Source organism: Hippopotamus amphibius, chromosome 10 (assembly GCF_030028045.1).
Source record: "Hippopotamus amphibius kiboko isolate mHipAmp2 chromosome 10, mHipAmp2.hap2, whole genome shotgun sequence".
Classification (NCBI taxonomy): Eukaryota; Metazoa; Chordata; class Mammalia; order Artiodactyla; family Hippopotamidae; genus Hippopotamus; species Hippopotamus amphibius.
In genome coordinates, this window is record NC_080195.1 from 52906307 (window position 1) to 52929188 (window position 22882).

General features: G+C 45.2%; 1 protein-coding gene across 1 annotated transcript; it reads right to left on the reverse strand.

Moving 5' to 3' along the window:
- Positions 1-8299: 8299 nt before the first annotated feature.
- UPK1B (uroplakin 1B) lies at positions 8300-21021 on the reverse strand. Its single transcript, XM_057697541.1, has 7 exons — positions 20953-21021; positions 19717-19917; positions 17289-17363; positions 16493-16615; positions 14444-14623; positions 9810-9893; positions 8300-8350 (listed from the first exon to the last, which is right to left on the reverse strand). Exons 1-7 carry the CDS (start codon positions 21019-21021, stop codon positions 8300-8302), a joined length of 783 nt encoding a protein of 260 aa, XP_057553524.1.
- Between the last annotated feature and the right edge of the window lie 1861 nt (positions 21022-22882).

Sequence of the window (22882 nt, forward strand, 5' to 3'; positions counted from 1 at the left end):
CTTCCGCCTGGTGGGGGTTTCAGCATCTGTAAAACAGCTCTAAGTATATGGCTCAGAATGTTCCCTACAGCCCTTGAGGAGGAACTAAAGGTCCTTGCCTTTGTTTAATGGCTGAACTATTATTATTTTGTCTTGTTAGACTGTTTTCCTTTCTTTCTGCATTTTCTCACTTCTCTGATTAAATTTACTCTTTGGAACTCAGGGAAGGCGCAGCAGGCTACAGTTTCTCTACAGACAAGAGGCAGGCAGAGGACATGGGGGTGAGTCCCTTCCAGGAAGGCCCCATGAGGTCCTGCTTGGTTCCAGTGTGAGGCCTCCAGATGTATTCATGTCAGTAATCCTACTGCTTACAAACAAAACAGATGTGGCCAAGCCCTCCCCCTCCCTCCCATCTTCATCCTTGTGTTGCTGCATCCTGTTCTGTGCACAGCCGCCTTGCGAGCCAGCTCCAGGCCTTTGGCAGGTGCCCCTGTGCCTTGGTTCTTGGGCCACGTTGTGGGTGTTTTTTTCTGTTGTTCTTTTTTTTTTTTTAATGCTTTATTTATTTGGCTGTGCTGGGTCTTCGTTGTAGCATGTGACCTCTTAGTTGTGGCACATGGGATCTAGCTCCCTGACCAGGGATCGAACCCAGGCCTCCTGTGTTGGGAGCGCAGAGCCTTAGCCAGTGGACCACCAGGGAAGTCCCTGAGTTGCGTTTTTGTCCTCTTCATCCTCCTGTGCGTGCTTGCAATCAGTGATGGGTACAGCAGGGCTGCCCCAGGGGCACACCTGGGTGGTGAGAGAATAGGAAGAGAATAGGAAGGGGTGGAGTCAGGGCCCAGGGCTCCTGAGGCCTTTGATTTGGAAAGAAGTTGGGGCCGTGGCACTGGGTTGGTACCGCTGCGCTTCCTGGGAGAGGGGCCGGGACGTGGGGGGATAACCTAAGTAAGGTAATTGGAGATGGATACTGGCTCAGAACAGAAATACTAATTTGTTCGCCTAGGGGCATGGACACAAACAATTTAGATGTGGATGTTCTTGAGCATGTATTATGCAACTGTGCCCCAGAGGTTCTCAATCCATCATTATTATGTGACACTTAATTGTTACACTTCAACATGAATGAGTGCCAGCCAGTTAGTGTAAATAGTATCCTTCCCAAACAGGGAGATGGAGGGAATAGGAGGATTTGGGGCCTCCAAAAAGATAGCAGTCACCACCCAAGTGGGGAAAGAGAATTCGGAAGGAAAATGCATTTTGTGGACATGACAGGTTTACCTGGGGCTGGCCTGGTTTACCTTTAACCCAGGAGAGACAAGTAAACACCGGGTTTTTTTCTTTATTTAGAAAAGAAATAATAATGGTTTTCTTATTTCCCCCTCAACCCTCTTGTCTCCTCTGCAGCATCTTCCTCTAGCATTCCATCTGGAGTTTTTAAATTGAAGTATAGTGGATTTACACTGTTGTGTTAGTGTCAGGTCTACAGTGTAGTGAGTCAGGGTTTTTTTTTTTTTTTTTTTGCAGATTATGTTCATTATAGGTTATTATGAGATACTGGGTATAATTCTCTGTGCTGTACAGTAAATCCTTGTTGCGTATCTGCTTTATGTGTAGTAGTGTGTATCTGTTAACAGTCCCAGTTTTCTTAATTATAATCTCATGCAGACTGAACTATTGTAATTGCCAGCAGCCTAGGCCGGGGCTTCCAGTTTGGAGGCTGTGGGTCCCTGGTCATGGTTGGGGAGGGGAAAGGAAGAGAATAGTGTGTGCAAGGAATTTGAGCTTCCGCACTGAGAACAATTTCTCATTCAATGGAAACAACATACAGTTAGTACCGTATGGGAACTCCCTGTGTATTTTCAGCTATTAATAAGGCATGTGAATTTTTTAAAAGTTCAAAACCACTGTTCTGTGCCAATTGATATTCTTCAGGTAATTCTTTCAACCAAGGTAAAGTACAAGTCATTGAAATGACTCACTATGAAACTTTTTGGGGTGGAAGATTGTTTTTTGACCTTTATCCTCCTGCTCTGCCGCTGTACCTGCAACGGGCATCGAAGCCCGTGACTGGCAGGAGGTGTGGGGCTGCCCGCTTGTTCTGCTGAGCGGTTTGGCCTCAAAGAGGTGAAATTTCAGAGTTTTGTAGATAAACCTACTCCGCTTGCTGAGGAATATTTGGGTACAGTCTGTTTGGACACTGCAGGTACTTAACATGAGGCGTGCACTACTTTAAAAGTTTTTATTGCTTTTTTCTCACTTATACTACCACTCCTTTTTATAGTGCTTATACGGTTTTATGACATTTTTACACATACTCTATCGATCCTGTTGATTCAAGATAAGTAGGGTAGAAGAGGAAGCGGAGTTTCCATTACATCATGTTGCCTCCATCTGGGCTTCTCTTGTTCTTTTTTTTTTTTCGCCACGCTGTGCAGCTTGTGGGATCTTAGTTCCCCAACCAGGGGTTGAACCCTGGCCCCAGCAGTGAAAGCACTGAGTCTTAACCACTGGACCACCAGGGAAGTCCCTGGGCTTCTCACATTCTTTAAGGAAGGTTTCCTGACTCTACAACCCTGTCCTAGCTCCTAGAGAAGTTTAGTATCCTCTGGACTCAAAAGTGCATTCCCTGGTGGCTCAGTGGTTAAGAATCCACCTGCCAACGCAGGGGACACGGGTTCGAGCCCTGGTCCGGGAAGATCCCACATGCTGTGGAGCAACTAAGCCCATGTGCCACAGCTACTGAGCCTGCGCTCTATAGCCAGCGAGCCACAGCTATTGAGCCCACATGCCACAACTACTGAAGCCCACACACCTAGAGCCTGTGCTCCGCAACAGGAGAAGCTACAGCAATGAAGAGCCCGCCCACAGCAATGAAGAGTAGCCCCTGCTCACCGCAACTAGAGAAAGCCCATGTGCAGCAATGAAGACCCAGTGCAGCCAATAAATAAGTAAATGAAATAAATTAATTAAAAAAAAGTGCATTCCATGTTCATCTAGTCTCTAACTAGACTCCCTCCCTGGTTTTTCTGCCCTTTGTCCCCTGACCTCCACTCAAGCCCCTAGGGAGTTTCCTGGGGTCCCAGCTGTTCTGTGAATGGACCCTTAGAAGAGAGGAAAGACATTTTCTGCTGGACCAAAAACCTCCACTTTCCCCATCCTATACATGTACAGTCTCTCTCAAAAGCCAGTGGTGTGTCCCACAAAATGGGGCACATTCAGGAACGTTTCATAAGTTCTTTCTTGCCCATCACATTCCAAACATTTTTTTCATTTGTTCCTTAGTGCCTTAAATGTTTAAGCTATTGCCACCTTCATTAGTTTTAAGGACACTGAAGACCACCTTATGCCCACTGAGAGGGCCAGACCAGTCTCTCAAAGATACTCACAGAGGTGGGGCCAACAGGCCCTGCCTCCAGGGAGCACACCTGTACAGGTAAGTCTCCCTTATTCCATTGACAACTAACTGCTGAAGTAGAAAACTCAAAGAAAATTGAATCTTGTAGACATGTGTGGGGGTGGGGTGTGTGGGTGTGTGAGAGAGAGAGAGAGATCTCGGGCCTTGGTGGAGAGGTTGGTGAGGGGTGGGGCACACTTATTGAATGCTTGCTCCGTATTTCAGTGTTCCTTGGTTTTTAAATTTTGACTTTCTAATAGTCCTATAGCTATGTATGTAGTACTGCAAAGAAAAAACAGATTCAAGTTAAGTAACTTCCCGAGGTTGGTAAGTGGAAGAGAGAAGATTTGAACCCAGTCTTTTGACTCTAGTGTCTTGTTTTTTTCTCCCAGAACATCACAGTCAGGAGATTATGAGATTTCTCTGTGAAGGCAGCAAGGGCAGAGATCTCATTTGTAGCTAGGATTCTGGAAATAATATACAAAACTTGAGATATATCCATTAAAATGCTTTCTCTTGATGCCCTAGTACATTCTTCCACTATTGAGTAGGAGTTTTGCTGAAAGGCTATTACTCATAGCTATTGTTTGAGGGCCAGTGAATTCGGACCAGCGTACTTGCTCACTAAGCTTGCTGCAGTAAATTGAAGTAACATGATATTAGTTGGCGTGTTCCCAGGGATTACGGGCCAAGCAGAGATCCTCAGACCAGATTTATGATATAACTCCCTGTTGGTATTTCTATGGGCTGTTAGCTCTTCTAATGCACTTTGTACATATCTTACTAAATCCTCCCAGTCCTCTTGAGACCTGTCTTCCTGCAGCAGGTTCCAAGAGGCTGACTTGCCAAAGTCAAGCAGAGCTGAGATTTGGAGCCAGGTTTTTGACTCCAGAGTTCATATTCTTAACCATTTCATGGTAACAGATAAAACAGCAAACGCCCAAAGGGAGGAACTAAGGATGAGCAGAGTTGTTTGGAGATTGTCTATGCCCTTCAACCAAAGACGCCCAGGGACACGCCTGCAGATAAGTGAGTCAGATCCTGACTCATTGCAAAAGCCCCTGAGAACACACCATGGGGAACCTCGAGGTGTCTCAGGAGACGGGAGTCAGATGAACCTATCAGAGCACTTAGGTTTGGGGTGGGTCACCTGGGGAGATTCTAAGCCAGCACGACGTGCTCGGTATTGAACGTTGTCAGAAAGCAGAGGCAGTTCTGTGATCGTGTATGAACACATTTTGCTCACGGGGAGGGACTCGTGGAAGAACAGAGCTGTAATTGTAAGCATGTAGCAGTCACTTATTTTAGCAAAAAAGGGCGTGTTTGGTATTTTGTGGGTGGCACGGTGACCTTGTTTTTGTGCTTGGACAGAATTATGAAGTGGCCTCGCTTTGCCTCATTTTATGTGAACTTATCTGAGGCTGGTACTCTGTGAATTTTTCACATCTAGGAGGAGAATAGCAACGGCTTAGTTGTGAGTGCCAGGCTAGCTTCTGGATGTCAGGGGCTGCTCTGTTTTCAAGAGGAACTCAGGGTGGGGGCCACTAGAAAGTAGGGCATGACGGCACCATCTCTTTTCACCCCAGATTTAGCTGTTTGTCTTTTTCAAAGGAGGGGTGTGTGTGTGTGTGTGTGTGTGTGTGTGTGTGTGTGTGTGTGTGTGTTTTGGGAGCTGGTTAGGGTCTAAGGGGGAGGGTGGGTTGGAGAAAGGCCTGGAAACTATACATTTCTCAGCAATGCACCTTTCCCCGAGATGTTTTTGGATCTCCTCATTGGATGTGGCCATTCAAGTCTTGTGATAAACCTGTCACATGTGAAAGCAAACTCAGTAACTTACAACTAGTCTCCTCTGGGCTTTTTTGATCAGTCTCACATATAGGAGCTGATAAGGATCTGCGTGAGGTGCAACAGGAAAGGGAAATGACACAGGAGAAAGGAGGTTGTTCAGTCTATAGAAATGAGAAAGCAGCTGAGTTTCCAATTCCTCAGCCACAGCCCAGCTTGTCAGTCAGATGGGTGGGGGTGGCGTGGGGACAGGGGTTTGAGAGGAGATTCAACTTTCAGACTCACGTGACTGTAACTATCCCTTCTTTCCTTCCTGTGTAGTCAGAAACTACCTGGTCGGCTGCTTACAATAGGAGCGGTCCCTGTTTAGTCCAGCTGATGTGGGAAAAAATTATAGGGCCGATAAAAATGAGCAGTGGGCTTCCTAGAAAGAGAGTAAACAGCCTGCCGGGAGCCTGAGTAACACTCTGGGGAGGAAACAGCCAACCGAGGAGCGTGATGACCTGTCTGGTACTGCAGTCATGTAAAACCTACCCCAGAGTCAGCCTGACACAGTTTTGGTGTTAGGTGGGGATTGTCCTCTGCCCACCCGATAAGCAGGCCTGTTGGAGAAGTGGGAGGTTTCTCGAGATGGTTTTGGCTGCGGGTGTCTCAAGCCCGGCAACCCGCCAGCAACCCAGAGCCAGGCAGGCTCTCTGGCTCCCCTTCCCCTCCCTGGTCTGCGGGGGCTGTAGGGGCCTTGGTGAGGCTGGATCTGGCCCTCACTCGGAACAGTGTGGCTTGGATCTCACCGTGAGCCACACTTCTGTCCCAGAAGGCAGAAGGAAAAGGGGCGAGGCTGGGCTTCCAGGGAAGGTGGGGAGGATGGAAGCAGGAACTGGGCAGAGTGGGAGCTGCCCTGAGGTTAAACTGAAGACCCCCGTAGCAGGACGTACAGGAGTCCTGGATGGCTGGAGTCTCTGTAGGGAAATCCCCAGGCTTGGGTCTGTCTCAGCTGCAAGGTGTGTCCTCCCCAGCTGCTGGGGGTGCACATAGTGTGTACCTGGGTTCAGGGGCTTATTCGGTAGGAAGCTAGCTGGAGAGGGGGTAGAGGGTACTGACCCACGGAAGGCCCATTCTCTTCCTAGTTACTTCTTGGTAGAGAGGCAGGTGGGCCGTCTTCCTCCACGATAGATTTTTCCTGCTCCCACTGCTGCGTTGGATTCCACCGAGATCAATTTCAGTTATTAAGGAAAAATCTGCAGAGAAGATTAAGAGAGTGGGGACGAGCTGTCAGTCACCCCTTAGTATGAATTAGTTTGCAAAAAGGCTTTCCTGTAACCTAGCTGAGATCAAGTCACAGAAGAATGGAATTTTGTAGGGAGAGCGAATTTTGAAGCTCTGAAGCCTTGGAGGGGAAGGAAAGAGTGGGTCTGGGACAGGATTTGCTCAGGCGTGAGGGCACTGGAAAATCCAGTTAGCAGTGGAAGGAAAAGGCACCGGAACACGTGAGAGAGGAGGAACAGGGAGATGGGAGAGAGGTGCTTCAAACCTTTGCCCAGAGTAAGCTCTTTCCTCTCCTCCTCGCTTCAAAAAGACCACAGACTTTTCGGCCAAGTGCAGGTATCATTTATCCTGGCACCTGAAGCCCTGTCCTGGAGAGGGAAGTGAGGCAGGGGAGAGGCAAGCTGGTCATGTGATAGAAATGAGCCTTTGGCTCCCTGTGCTGGGAATCAGGGGTCCGGCTGCTGCCTCCAGCTTTACTGCAGGCCGAGGCACCTCCCCTCTTCCTTGTTCCTTCCTGCCCCGGGGCTCAGCCTGATGCTCAGGAACCTGGGTGGAGGCCTGGAACTGGGCCACTCCATGTGACTGAGTAGGCTGGGAGTAGGGCCTGAAGTGACAGGTACATTTTCTTCATAGGGGACACAATTGAGCAGTTGGAGTCAGAGATGCAGATGGAAGGGACTGGAGGAGTGGCAGCTCCATCCCCACTTCTAGACAAAGTGTAGCAGGAGCAAAAAGTTAAAGTAAACTTGGGAGTTCCAGCCATTTAACTGTACAGCAGGGTTACCCGGGATTCAGCAGGGGGCCACACTTACTGCATTTTCCATCTCCTAAACTTTAATTCCTGTGAGCCTACTAAGCTCTTCTGCTGGAACACCCATTTTGCTAGCCTCTTATGTAACCAATTATGACACTGGTAAAAAGAAAAGAAAGTGAACATATTTAAAAGTCCTCTTTATTTATGACTAGACAAACAAATGTTGTTATAAGAACTTCCTTGAGGATCACAAAAGGAAACACAGATCAGAAGAGAAAACAAAACCACCATAAATCACCTACCAGCTGGCTTGCTTCTTCCCGTTTGAAAAGGGCTTTAGGTTGAAATTGGTAAATATATAACAGTTCCCTCCTTTGTCCTCAAGAATCCACATACTTTTAATTAGTGGGAGAATTGATGTTATTAACACCTGTCACTCTGCAATGTCAAGAGGACATTTCAACCATTGTTAGCTCAAGATCAGGCATTGTCCTGGAGAATAAAAGGAGCCCAACGTGACACTAAGAGAATCACTTGAGTCTCTGTAGATGGGAGTCACCATAGAAAAAAGGCAAAAGGTACTGGGTTGGCCAAAAAGTTTGTTCAGGTTTTTCCATAACATCTTACAGAAAAACCTGAATGAACTTTTTGGCCAGCCCAACATATTTCAGCAATCGTTTCCTTAGTTCTCTCACCTGGACAATACTGAGACGAATGAAAGCCTTTGAAAGTTTCTTTTAGAAAGCAGTGAGAAGTACAGGCAAATGTGCTGTGCAAATACAAACTTGGCTTGCTATGATAAGACAGGTTCCTGTGAATGTCTTTGTGCCCCCAGATTAAAAATAAACAGAGATGGGAATAGTTATCATCTACTATTCTAAACTCTCCTTTTCCTACAGTCTGTAATAATGTTGCAGAATCCAAGATCAGGGTGAAATCACTAGTAGTGAGAATTTCATGAGTCTTGACAGCTTAAAGAAACTCCATACCAAGTGACTTGGCAATTTGAGGAAGAACGCATACGTTCCCGGGGAGCACAAAAGTGGAAAATTAGGAGACACCGGTTCCAGCACCAAATCCAGAGTCACTGGGGGGAGTGGTATGGTGGTTACACTTTACTCTTAATATTCAATTCTGCTCCAGTAGAACATGGTACCCAGGAGAACCCAAAACTAGAATACAAAGAAAAAAGAAAAAAGAAAAATAAATAAGGAATTGTTTTAGAAACATCTTGTACTGGGGCAAAAATGATGTTAGATTCATTCAGGCTTAGGTGACACTGCATTTTTAATAATAATCTTGCCTTAAGCATCATCCCAGGGGCAAAGGTGACTCTTGAGTCCATCCTGTCACACAGTAAGCCAATATTATCCCAAGTGACTAATGAATGATGTTATAGAATCATGAATGGGTAAAAGATTTATGCAAACTGCAAGACGAACCAATGTAATGTATTTTAATGTAACAGAGTCCTAAAAGTTCTTTGACAAAGTTTCAGATTTCATATTGCAACTAACCTTTAAAAAACTACTACTTGTCAAGTTTTGTGTAGTACCAAAGAAGAGTATTCACAATTATTTTCAGATAAGGCTGCCAAAACACTTCTGTTCTTTTTCAACTGCATATCAGTGTGTAGGATGGATTTCCTTCAAATCCTTCGACCTAAGCAACATATTATAACAGATTATATAAAGATGAAATGTGAAGAGCCAGCTGTCTTCTATTAAAGCCAGACATTGAAGAAACTTTCAAAAATGTAAAAAAGAAAAAAAAAAGCCACTTTTCTATCTTTTTGTTTGGGAAAATAGTCACTTTTTTTCCCCACAGAAATATATTCTTAATAGTAACATGTAAATAGTTTGTTATTGTTATTTTAAATGAGTTAACACATATTTTAAAACAATTCTGTGTTAATTTCCAACAGGGTAGATATCAATAGATACAGCCCCCCATAGACAAAAGCTTTTTGGAATCCTCAATAATTTTTGAGAGAGTGTAAATGGGTTCTGAAACCAAAAGTTTGGGGCTGTTTCCTGAATGCAATGGCTCTTAATCCTGACAGCAAATTAGAATCATCTTGAAAAAAAAAAAAGATCTGGGTCCTGCCCCTAGATCAATTGAAATCTGAATCTCAGAGGTTGGGGTTCAGGTATGCTTTTCTCCCCCAAGCTCCCCCATGAGGTTTTAATGTGCATTTAGGGCTGAGACCCACCATTCTGCCCTCCTTGCTGCACATGCATCAGATAACGTGGGCAGAAGGACAAGGTGAGACTGGTGAAAGCAGCTCTTTGGATGGAGGGAGGCAGGTTAGAGTTGGGCAGGAGGCATCTAGAGAGATGACAGTCTTCGATATCTACTTGTAATGAGTTTATGAGGTCTGGAGCAATGGAGGAAGACACAAGTGCATCTCAGTCAGCCAGAGAAGGATCTGGTTGGTAGGGGAAGTTCACGCCCTACCTCCTGAGGGAATCCACTGTCCTTGCCCTGGTGCCAGCAGCTTGCCGACTAGCCCTCAAGTCTGAGGTTTTGTTTCTAGACAGTCTAGTGTGCTTGGGTTAACCAGGGGCAATCTCAAGTTCTCTTCTTATCACTATTCTCTCAGAAATAAAACATGCGATGGGAAACACTCACCGTCCAACAGAGAATGGCAAATCCAAACCATGCAACCCCCCAGGCGTGTCGGTTCATTGGTCCAGAGATCAGGTCATAGCAGCCCTGGAAGAGTGGGCGATTCCAAATCCGCATGAAAGGGACCAGAATAAAAGATGTAAGAGATGGGTGGGAAGCTGATTTGCATCAATGCCTCTCCAAAGTCCAGTTTAACATGACCAGGCTATTTCTACATCCCTGTGGACAGCCAGGTGTTAACTGTGCTCTGCACAGAAATAGGAATGATCCTGATGAACAGCTATTCTATATCATATTTACTTGTTTTTTTTCATTCAATCTAACTAACTGAGGTATTGCTATTTTAGCATAATATTTTTCTCATATTGAATATGTAGAAATGTATTCTTAATAAAATTTGAGGGTTTTTTCCTCTCCCCAAAGATTTTATTGGTGATTTGTTTGAGGGCAGGGTCACTATTTGATTTGTTTTTCAATAAAGGTGCTTCCAGTTAATGAAAATTCGAGGTTTTATTTTTTAATCATTAAAGGAACTCCTACACCATGCTTTCTAAATTCTTATTTGACATCACATTTCAACACATCTTTATAAGATTCTAGAAGAGCCATGGTGTGTATGCAAAAGAGAGATTCATTTTTTATTCATCAAGGCATTCATTCATGCATGCCATAACCTGGTAAGTTTTATGTGTAGCACATTCTTTTCCAGTCTCTATGCAAAGTTCTGGAGTGATAACACACCCACAGGACTAGACCTGCCATCTGAGCGACCTCTACTAAAGCCCTTGGAATCACAGGAATGCCTAGGAAATGCAATGACCAGGCAGGTTCTATGAACCACTGAGATCCAGAGAGAAATGTCTTAGAAAGGCTGACCTTGAAGTATAGGACCTGCCCAGGGTCTACAGCTGGCTGCTTGAAGTTCTGTCCTTTCTCCCATCCAAGCACTAACCAGGCCCGACCCTACTTAGCTTCCGATATCAGACGAGATCTGGCGCGTTCAGGGTGGTATGGCCGTAGACAGTTCTGTCCTTTCTAACCCTGCCCCAGTCCCTGTTCATCCACTCGTATGCCCTGCCTTTGCTACGTATGCCTTGATTTCTCCCCCATTTACTCTTCTCCATCTCCCTGACACCTCCACTCACCTAGATGCTCAAATGAAAAATCTTGGAATTATCCTTAACTGTTTTTCTCTTAAGCAAACCCTTCTGGGTTTAAAACATATCTCAAATCCAAACACATTACTTTCTGCTACCATCTTGGTCCACCATGGCTTCACTTCAGGTGGATTCCTGCAATCCTCTCCTGACTGGTTTCCCTGAGGCCCGAGTCCACCCTTGGTGCCCTGCTAGTCTTCGTACAGTGCCAGAGGGAACCTTGTAAAGCATGTCAGGTCACTTCACCTTCCGGCTGAAGACCCTCTGAAGGCTTCCCACCACCCTTAAAATGAAATTCTGTCTTCACGATGGCTACCAGGTGCTGTATGATACTGCCCTGCTTCTCTCTTCCACCCCAGCTGACACTAGCAGAGGCTGTTTCACTGCAAAGCTAATGAGCCTGGGCTTAGGGCTGCTTACCTGCAAGACCACTTCAAAGCCCTGTACCTAGTTTTGTATGCATATTTTAAATTGTTTTTCCTAAGGAGAACCCCTCCCCACAAATCTGATGAGCTTCAGGCCCTACAAAATCTAGATTCACGCTTGCCTCTTACTCTTCCTTCACTTGTTCCAGCCTTGCCTCACAGATTGCCTGGATGTTCCTCCAAAAAAGCTAAGAGCCCCCACCTCAGGGCCTTTGCACTTGCTGCTTCCTTTGTTCGGAACTCTCTTTTTCAATCTTCCTTAAGAGAGGGCCTACTTTCTTCACTTAATTCAAACTCTGTGCAAATGTCATCTTAATAAAGCCTTTTATGACAACTATAGAGAAAAATACCCCCCCCATCATTTTCTATATCTTTATCCTACTTTATTTCTGCTCATGGCATTTATCGCTTCCTGGAATTTATTGTGTATTGGTTTGGTAACTTGTTTGTGGTCTGTCTCCCATGCTACCGTGCAAGCACTACAAGGGCAGGGATTTTATCTTGCTCACCGTCGAATCTCTAGAACCTAGAACAAGTGCCTGGCACAAAATAGGCACCTGTTTAGGGTGAATGGAATGTGATAGGAAGTAAGCATTACAACGATGTTATTTGTGACACCCTTGATGGTTCCCAAACACTCCTATATCCGTCACTCACTTGATCCCCCTGACAATCCTGGGAGGTGGTCATTTGTCCAAAAATATGTATAAAAGCCCACTTACGCCAGGTGCCAGGCACTGGGCTGGGCATTCAGCTGTGACAAGGCAGAAATGGGTCTTGCCCTCATGAAGCTCAGACAAAAGCCCCAGTTCTTCACCTCTTCTCATTTAGTGCCTTTCATGATGCTGTTTTCTCATTGTAGTGGGGCTTACCTTCATTTCCTTAGTCTCATAATGTTCTTGAGGGGTAGTGATCAGAATTTGCACATAGCATTTTGTGGGCAGATGAACCATGATGGAAGAATGTATATGTTTGCATCTGACGTGCTATGTGACATTCTGGTGGGTTTCTATTGTTACTACACTTATGACAACTTCCCTAACTTTGTTAGCCTTCTTTTGTGCATTGCAGATCTCGAAAAGCTACCATGTGGATGTGAAAAAGTCATTTACCTCTTCATTTGCTGACCCACCAAACATTGATTGATGCCTGCTTCGTGCCAGGCATCATGCTAAGTACTGAAGATACAGAATTGAATGATGCATGGCCCTCAAGGAGACTCATAGAGAAAATAGGCTTGCAAACAAATAATTATATTTCAAGGTATCAACTGCAATAATAGAAGTAAAGCATATGAGGTACTGCGGTGGCACACTTTGCTTTGTTGAACAGGATTGCTATAGGAGAATTAGCAGGACCTGTAACTCGCAGAGAATGGGGGCGTGAGGGAACCTGGGAGACCAGGGTAGAGAGAAGTGGGAATGATGAGGAGATCAGAGATTATGTCGGGGTGAAGGATGAGTGAGATTGAGAAGGTAGGAGCACAGGGGGTCAGAGACAGGGAGGAATTTCAGGATGCAGGAATTTGGTGTGGGACTACGGTTGAGTGACATGAATTTGTAATTGTGGTGTAGCTAGTGGGTAGAGGGGTTAGTGAGGCCAAGGACGGTTAGGGAGGGTGTGACAAAGGTGTCAAAAGGAGCGGAGAGGTCCCTCATTACTAGAATGTTCTATGCTTGCGGGAAAATAGTGTGGCTGTGAAATAAACCAATTATCTGATGGCAAACACTCTCTTTGGTCTCTTTCAAAGACATGATACAATTTGTATAAAATTACAGTCCAATCAAGACAGGTCTGCATGGGCTAGTTCCAAGGCTGAAATACTAAAAGCATTTTAGTATTCCTCAGAGTGATCATTATATTGCATATCGTGATTATAGGCAATACATTTAATTTTTTTAGCAGGCTGAAGATAACTAATTAAAATGATACCAAAACAACGCTGCTAAAAGGCTAAATGAGGGTTGCTTTGAACAACTCTGCAAAATAATCTATGTCCCTCCCATGTCCTTTTCCAAATTAATGCAACCAATCCTAGTCCAGGCACGCTTCCAGGGGTGGCACCATGACCAGCAGTGCTGTGTCCTTCATTCTGAACATGCACTTTGTATTATTTCCCCCAGGACTAAAGAGCCTGGCATTTCTTAGTTACTTAAAGTACTGGGACACAACTAGCTTTCCTCAAAGGAATTCGAACAGCAGTGTAAGCGTTTCAGAGGCTGACTCCAAGTGCTTGAGGATTCTCTTCAGGGCTTTTGGGGACTGTTACCAAGTTCTTTTTTGGCCTGTGTCTGGGCTCTGGAGCCAGGCTGCCAGCATTTGCATTCTGACTCTTCCACTTTCCAGCTGCATGACCCTGGGCAAGGCACTCATTAGCATCTCTGTATCTGAGTTCCTCTTCTGTAACATAGGGATCAAAGTGGCGCTACCCACTGAGCCTTAAATGAATTAATATCTCTATGGCACTTGGATTTGATAAGTACTCAATAAATACTAGTTTTCACAATCATCATAGCCTCATCAGGCCAGAAACACTTTTTCAAAAACTGCTTGTATGTGAATTAGCTTCTACCCAAATCACCAATCTAATATTTTATTAAGACTATCCTACATCACCACTGAATAAGGAAGGTGGACGTATCATTGCTGCATCTACCCTCAGCAGTTGCCACCGCTTTGGAACTGGCAAAACGTTCCTTTTGTGTATCATCCCTTTCAATTTACATTTTGCAAAGAAAGGGCAAATCTTTGGTTGATGTAAGTATTTTTCAAAATAACAATTCTATACATTGTACAAATAGTTTTCATTTAAACAACATCGGACTTTGCTGTTGCAATTCTCACGTTCTGCTCATTTTATTAAAATGTAAAACGTCCCAGATCAGCCCTAGATTAGCATTTACATTTTACTAACAGAGAAGGTTTTACCAACAAATGGTTTGGGAAAAAGGATGCAGAATTCCTTAGTGAGAGACTATTACCTACAATTAACCAGTATTTTCTTCACGAAGAGCAGAAAACCCTCCTGGAGATCTTTGGAGGAGCGAGGCCTTACCTGATTGTGATAGTATCCAGGTACTCCTAGTTTGCAGGCCTCCAGGTTGAGAGGTTCTTTGAGGTTGTTCATAACACAGCACTGACGAGGCCAGGGGTAATCTGCATCCTTATTCTCAGCCCGGAAGGCAGAGGTGTACTTCTGCCAGTCCGATGGACCATTTACACCACAGCAATTGTCCTGTCAGCACATGGGAGAGACAAAATTCTCTTCCATGATCCTTGCTAGAGCCACCAATGTAGCAACTGAGATTTTATGGAGAAAGAAGATATGCAAAGTATGCCATATCTTACATTTACTAAAAATCCCCTAACCAGAGCTGAAGGTAGTTTTAAAGTATCACATTGTAGAGTTTGCAAAATACATTGATTACCTTACTGGCCATTAATGAGCTCTGTAGGCTTTGACAAGTTAAACTTTCTAAGCCTCATTTTCCTTAACTAAATTGGGACATATATAGTACCTACCTCATAGAGCTGCGTGAGGAATAACTTAGTTAATACATTTAACATGTTTAGCACAACGCCTGGCCCATAGTAAACCCTCAAAACTGTCCATCATTATTAGTACTAATATCTTGATGCAATAATGCAAGAGAGTTATAATTATTCTCGTATTACATGTAAGCAAATTGACAATAAGAAAATTAAAATTTTTGTGGTGAAGAAATTATGAGTAATTATTCTTGTTTTACTTTTCTACATTTTTAACATTTTCTGAGCAATTATGTATTATTTTTAGAATGGGGGAAATAAACTGGAAAAAAGAACTAAACGTGTGGCACACGGTTATGTCTCTACACAGGAAAGGAAGATCACTTAACATACAGCTTATATCACTCTGGATAGAATTGAGGAACGAGGATAATACACAATTCATATCAATTTCCTTCCAGTATATAAATTCTCCTAAAATATTTCAAGCGAAGAAAGGAAAACTACGGCATTTCTCAACTTGCAGGATAAATATATTCAACAAACTTGGTGATACAACAACTATCTTAAAAGCATGGCCTGTTTTGCTACTGGATTATGGAAAGTATCTCACTAAAGAAAACAATCATTCTGTAATTTGACCTGAGCATCCTGGGGGGAAGTGGTGAAGTTTGAACCAGACATGTTTCAGACTGGGCTTTAAAAAGTTGGTAAGTGGACATTTCAAATGTGTGACCATTCACGTTTTCATTTGAAAAGCTTAGTTCTTTGCTAACAGAGGGGAAAAAATACTTGACTTAGAAGTGCGATAGGAAGTGAAAAAGTGGCCAATACATTGGAGGTCTTCATGGGCTAAAAAACTATAGAACAGGAATATTAGACCAAATGAAGGAAATTTTAGGAGATAGAGGGTGAAGAGAGTTCAAAGAAGGGGCGGGGGTTATAGGGGGATTTGCTGTGATGGACTGAGCCACAGTGGGGGTTGCGGGGGCAGCGTGAGAGTTGTGTCAGATGAGGTCTCATGCAGGGACAAGAACTTATTTACATGCTTTCGGCAGTGTAGAGGTGACAGTGGGTATTCTGACAGACGTGTACTTTTGATAGCATTTGAGGTAAATTTGAATATAAGGTTAGGACCACCAATTAGAGAAAAACAGGTGATCAAATCAAACCACAGTCCACGGTCCCTGACAGGACTAGCCTACAGGTGTGAAAAGGCACTAAACAAGCAAAATAGACAATAATTGCCACTTGAGTTCATTCTGGGGTGGAGGCAACATTTTTTAAATGTACGTGATGCCTGAGTTCTAAGAGCAGAGTGTGTGATTAATCTAAATGTCTTACCAATGTCATTTCTCTACAAGTGGAAGTTAATCAACATCACAGCTTAAAATACAGTATAGATCTAGGGGTCCCACTGAGTCATGTGTACACCCCCTAGTCCTTGCCAGTAAATGCGAGGAACAGACGAACTTGCGTGTGTCAAGTCTCTTTGTGAAGGAAGCCCCTTTGGAGGCTGTGGTCCCTACACTTTGACTTCACTCCTAATCACCCACACACCCCTGGATACTGGTCTAGGTGCAGAACGGCCCCTCCCCACACCTGCAGGCGTTACCTGGAGCATAAGCCTGTCCCAGGTCTTGGTGACTCCATTGTTTTTCCACTGGTCATCGTTGTTTGGAGGACTGCTGTTTTGGTACCTCTCCAACATCTGCTTCAGGAAGAGGTTGGGTGTGAACTGCGGTGGGAGGAGGCAACGCGGGGGAAGAGTTAGCACACTAATCCTCAAGGAGGCGAAGCGATTTGCTCGGCATGTTGCTGGGGGCACTGAACACTGTCTGCTGGAGTAAAACTGAGCTCGGAGGCACCGAGGAGGGGTGGGGGTGGGGTGCTCCGGGTGGCTGCAGTCCCCCTTGTAGGGAGAAGACCCCCATCTCCAAAGAATTCCTGGTGAGACAAGGGTAGACAAGCATTCTAGGGGGGCCTAGGCCAGAGGATGGAAAAAGGAGACAAAGCAGGATGCAGGATTGGGATGCTGCCTTAGCAGGATTACTGATGGAGGGCCAGTGGCTGCGGCAGAGTAGTGAAGAGCATGGCGGTGCAAGCCTGGGCCCTGGGCGCCACATGGCCTGGACTCAGGATTCTGCCCTTTCACTTACCAGCTGCGTGACCTCGAACAAGTTACTTTACTTTTTAAGTCTCATTTTATTTTTATCTATAAAGTGACAATAGGGTTAACACCTATTTCACAGGGTTATTATGAGGAGTAAAATGACATGTTTATTATTAATGTGCCTGTGACAATGCCTGGTACAGGGCAAGGACGTAACATGTGTCAGTTATTATATTGTTATGATGGTAATGATAATTTATACGGTCGTTTCTGTGCTGCGTTTTGAGGCTGTACTCACAAAGTCTCGTTGCGTTGCTGCTGTGATACAAGATGCCACTTCAAAGCCATATACAATAAACATCAGAATGAAATACTGAAAGGGAAACAAATGGAATACAAAAATTACATCTACCTCCAAAGAGAGATTTTTTTTTTTTTAACAAATCATTGTTATGTTTTCTGCAGCACATTCACCTGAATATAATTATCTGATCATTTACATAATTATTCAACAAACCCTCATCCATCAGCTGGTTGGAGCCAGACTTGGTGCTAGGTGCTCATCAGCTCAATTCTCTCCTTTCTCCAGAGAACAAGTGACGATTGATTACAGAGCTTTCTCAGTTCAGTACCCTGCATTTCCATTTTAACTGGGAAAAACATACAAGAGAATGAACTGGGGTGTGTGTGTGTGTGTGTGTGTGTGTGTGTGTGTGTGTGTGTGTTTTCAATGGCTGGCAAGAGAGTCATGGTGTATCAGACACTATATAGAGCCTCATAACTCCCCCTCATTGGGAGACACTTTTGTATGGTTTACTGAACATTTAGGATTACCGAGGTCAGAAAAAGATGAATAGGGCTGTATCTGATATCCGTCTTCCCTCCTGACAATGCCCAGTCTCATCAGAGAGGACCAGGCAGCCTCCAGGTACACAGCTTTTCACCAGCATCTTCCCTCACTCCCTCCCACTCCAGGTGCATCAGGTACGCTGAGTGAAACAGTGCGTCGTGTGTTTCGTGGCTGGGCCGGGGGTGCGCTTGCGCACGTGATGCCGCCACAACACACTGCCCCTATTTATGGCTGGAAAATATCTGAAGGACAAATGACCTCTGGATCTGGGACGGGGACTATCTGCAAGAGTTCTGTCTTTGCTGTCCTCAGCCTCGCACATACGCTCATGGTCCTCGGGTTCTTCTGGAGAAGGGATGCTGTGGCCCTGTTAGCAGAGGAGCGCAGGGGAAACGGGTCTCCCTCCCCGGGCGGGGGCGGTTCTCAGAGCCCCACCCTCTGCGGCCGTAACCATTCCGTCCAGAAAAAGGCTTTGGCTGCTGTTAATTCCCAGTCAGCAGCAGGAGCCCCTTCAGAGGCCCCATAACATGGTCCCTGGCTGTATTAGCCGCCGCCTTGCTCTTTGTTGAGAGCTTTGCTGGCACCATTTAAAGAGGCTCAGAACCTCCTTAGAGACACTCCAGATAGGAGGCACGGGTGCAGGTGTTTTCTCCTCCAGCCGCGTGGAGGGTGTGCTGCTGCATCTCCTTGCCTGGCATGGTGAAGGATGTTCCTGGCTGTGCCAGATGCACATGATTGGCCCAGAGTGAGACTGGGATGCAGCTGAAGCTCGTCTCTAAGGACACCTGCTCCTTCTTTACCTTTCCCTGCATTCCTTTCCCCACCCTAAGAAAGTGGATGCTTTTGCCCTGGAACCAACTCACACTAAAGACTCAGAGAATGTAAATATTCTACATTCCCTGGGTACCAGGATGATGTTAGTTCACAGGAAAAGCAAACCAACAAACACCTTAGCTTGCTGGACTCGTTCTATGAAGGCGGAACTCAGGTCCTGCAGCCTTTGGCTAGGAGAGTTATTTCAGGGTAGGGAGTGGGGGTGGGGCCCCATCACAGGGTGAGAAACGGCTGTCCTGAGCATGGGGGAAGGGAGTAGAAGTTTAGACCTGATTAAAGAAGTTTAGAAGTTCAGAACAGTGGGTTCTTAGCCCGGCTGGCTGCAAATTTATTCCCATCTGTAAAGGCAGGGCACAACCTGCTGTCTGCACGTTGTTGTAGAAGACTCCCCGCTATGGGTGCACAGAGTTAGAGCCTCTACAGGCATGTGGGAACTGAAGCTGTTCTCCACATGGTGCCCATCAAGGATTTCTAGAGTCCCTGAAAAGCAGAGTGAATGCATGAAATGAGAAGTGTAGGCCATCCCACAAAATCAGCAGCCATGAGCTCAAAAATGTCTAAAAAGTCTCATGCTTTCTCTTAAAAATTCATGTATATTTTGTGATTTATATCCTAAAATATCAATGCTTGATTACTATTAAAATGATATTTGAAACTACTTATTCTCAAGAGAAAAATATCTAATGATCAAGTTCTCACTATGTCTCTCCTTTGGCCTGTGTAGCTCCTGGCTGTAACTGCTGGGCCCAGGCAGACACCAGTCAGAGAAGCAAAGATCTGCAAAATACCCAACAGGTGACCCCCAGGTGTCCCCCTTTTGGCTTCTCTGTACTGGACTCTTCTGGACTTCCAATAGAGGGGAGCATCCTAGCGCCCATATGGACCATCTTCAAGGCAGGGAGGGTCTTCCCCTCTACTCACCCCTCACCTGGCCCTGTCTATTCCCATCTACCCCACTGAAAACCCTGAGCCCAGTGCTCAAGAAGAAACAATCCACCAAAACTGGTCCAGGAGAGAAATGTGGAGAGTTTTAAGGTCTTACCGCCAGAAGAAGTTTCCTGTTGGACTTCATGATGCCTACAGTGCCGAGGACAGACAGGCAGAAGAGGCTGATGCCCACAAACATGCCAATCCAGGCCGCCCCATAGATGTCATCATTGTTGGTGGCTTCAAGCAGTGGGTAGAGGCTGTGTTGGTCTGATACAAAGAAGATGCACTCTGCGGTCAGGGCGATGCCGCACATCTGGGGGCAGAGGGGGTTCTATCAGGCTGGCAGCCAGGACAGCAGCGTTGGGGAAGGGATGGAGTTGGGGGTGGGGGAGTGGTAAGAGAGACTAACTCTGTCCCCTGCATAGGCTTTAAGCAACTGACAAACTCCTCGTTGCCAGGAGATCAAACAGCTCCTTCCATCCTGTGAATTGGTTTCACGCCTCCTTCCACGTTTCACTGTATCTTATCTCTTTGAGGGGAGACCCAGACAATTTCAGACCATCTATAAAACCCTTGGGGCATGAACCACTCAAACAATGACTTCTTGTATGAAGATAATCTCTCACTCCCGTTCCCACTGCCCGCTGCCCAAATTCCTGGATTGTAATATTTAAACTGGCCCTGGTCACGTTTATCAGTGCCAGAGAACCACAGAACATTAGAGCTGGAAGACACCTTGATGGCTATCTTTCCTGCCTCCTGGATTTTGTAGATGAAGGATCTTGGCCCTGAAAGGCAATGACTTGTCCAGAGTCACGCAGAGTCAGCAGCAGGGCTGGGCCCAGAGCCAGCGATCCTGACTTCCAAGTGCTCTCACCACACTCCACCCCCACAGCCTGGCCTCTGAGCTACTCTCACGTCCAAGTACCGGCCTCCGTGTGACCAGCACAGGAAGATGTAAATACCTGTCCCCAACAACCTTAATAGTAGAGTCCATGGAAATCAGACCAAGGGGGGATAGCAAAGAGACACCAAGGCATGTGCATTGAGGGTTCCTGGACGCTGACTACGGTTAGCATGGCTCCTTTTAGATTCTTGTGTTTTAAACTTGGGAGGGAAATATCTCTTTTTTTCCCACATGGTCTTTTGATATATGACATAGTTATATAGGATTATTTATATAGTTAAATTCTAGCTAGCCTGTTTTACTAACATATCTCTTAAAAGGAAGGAAAGATGAAAAGAACCAGTCATTAACCATTATTTTCCTTTAAACTCTCACTTTTGATTGATCTAAAATCATAATTACAGGAAGAGCAGAATTTACTGGAAAATACTCATGACTTACACCAATAATCACATTTCCAAAAATCAGCAGGCCCTGGAAGCAACGAACGGTGGAGTCGTCTTTGGCCATCTTCAGGATTTCCCAGAAGCTGAGGACACAGTTGAGAACATTACAACTCGATAGGAGCAGGGGATAAAGACTGCTGCAAGTTCCATAGCAGAACGGAATCACACCATTGGGCACTGCCTTCTCGTGTTCCAAAGCACCCAAACCAAGTCATGTGATTATTTCTTGACAGAGGAAGTTTCGTTCCTAAGTTCAGTAATTACGGTAATTTTACAAAGGAGAGAAAAAAAAAAAAAAGTAAAGCCAGCCTGAGTCTGATCAACTTTCAGGAGTGATTTAAGGTATGGAACATACGGACTGCATCCTTCTGAGTGATGAGATGAGGCTCCAGAGTCATCGAGGGCAGACCTGAGGTGGTGGTGAAGCACATGAGGGTCCCTGGTACCGCTCTTCCTGCCCTTGGTTATGGCAAACTGAAGCCCAGAGGACAAACCTATGGGCAGAGTGGGCACCTGGTTCCCATATGCACTCTGGCAGCTGTTATAAACCATTATTTTCAGAATGTATTGTTATCTTCAAATGTAGTTGGCAAATTAAAAATACCCTGTGACATAAGTGGGGCCGGTGAGAGAAAGAGGGGCTAACATTAGTTCCTTCTAGTGCCCTTCTACTAGGTACTTTACGTACACACACGTAATTCTCATAACCCAATTAGGTAGAAAAAGAAAAGGGGTGAGGAGGCTCCATCTTGCAGATGGGGGAACTAAAGCTTAAATTGGTAAATTAAGTTCCCTGGGGTCATACACACAGTAAGTGGAAGATCTGGGCTGGAGGCCTTGGTCTGCAGGACTCCAGCACCCAAGTGCTTCTCCCTGGCCCATGCTGGCTCCCAGAAATTATGTATAAGGTTTAGTGCTGTGTATGGCCCTTTAAAAAGTGGGTCTCTCCCTCCCCGAGGATTCTCTGGAAGGAATACAGGGTAAGTGTTTGGGTGAATTATTTTGGCCTTTGCACTTGGATTACCTTTTAAGCCAGCCACATCTCTCAATGTTTTGTTAATTAAATTAATTATGTCCTTCATGCACTCAGGCTTTAAATCAAAATGTATTATATGATGCAACTTGCATTTTGAAGTATGCAAAGATAGGTAAGGGAGATTATTGTGTTCTAGAATTTCAGGCTTTAGTAGGGAAGCTGTGTTCCCAAATTGTTATAATGCATCTAATAAGCCCCTAAATACTGTGGGAGGTCTGAGGAGGGAAGAGGTAAGGCTTGCAGGGTATGTGTGGTTTTGATGGGTCAAGCAGAGGTGGGTAGATGTGGGAGGAAGGTGGGGGTGACATTCCGGGTAAAAGTAAAGGAAAGGTCAGGCTGTAGAGCCCCAGAAGAGAGGAGTGGCGGAGATAACAAAGTAGCCAGTTTGGCTGAAGTCCCGTGTGTAGGGGATCTGTGGGAGGCAAGCCTGCTGTTTGACTCAGACCTTGCTAAATGGTAACTTCATTGTTACACTCTAATGTAAGTAAGTATTCACAATCTTCCTAGCAATCTTAAACATCTCTAAATATTTTCCTTTACCTGTTCACCTGGGTGGCGGTGGGAACCGAAGGATTGAAATTTATGAGTTTTTTTTGGCCCAGAACTGGGCACATGGTGTACTCCATCCGTGTTTGCTGAGTGAATAGAGGAAACCGGGCCATTGTTACAAGATCCCTGTGTGTAGCTTCTGCCTAGAAATGCCATTCATTTCTTCCCACTTGGATGTCATTTCAGGCTTAGAAACGTCGTTCATCCTTTCCTGAGATTGCTGCATACTAGACGGAGTGGAGCCTGAGCGCCCTGAAGGAGTTAAGGTACAACCTCCCCCAGAGGGGAGCCTGACTCATGTAGCTGGATTAGCCACATTATAAAGGTCCTCACTGGAATG

Coding starts and splice junctions, on each gene's coding strand:
- UPK1B (XM_057697541.1), bottom strand. CDS start 21,021: ATGGCCAAAGACGACTCCACCGTTCGTTGCTTCCAGGGCCTGCTGATT. Junction 16,616..17,288: donor CAGCAACGCAACGAGACTTT/GTGAGTACAGCC, acceptor CTCCCACCGCAG/TTCACACCCAACCTCTTCCT. Junction 14,624..16,492: donor GGGACAGGCTTATGCTCCAG/GTAACGCCTGCA, acceptor ATGTGCTGACAG/GACAATTGCTGTGGTGTAAA.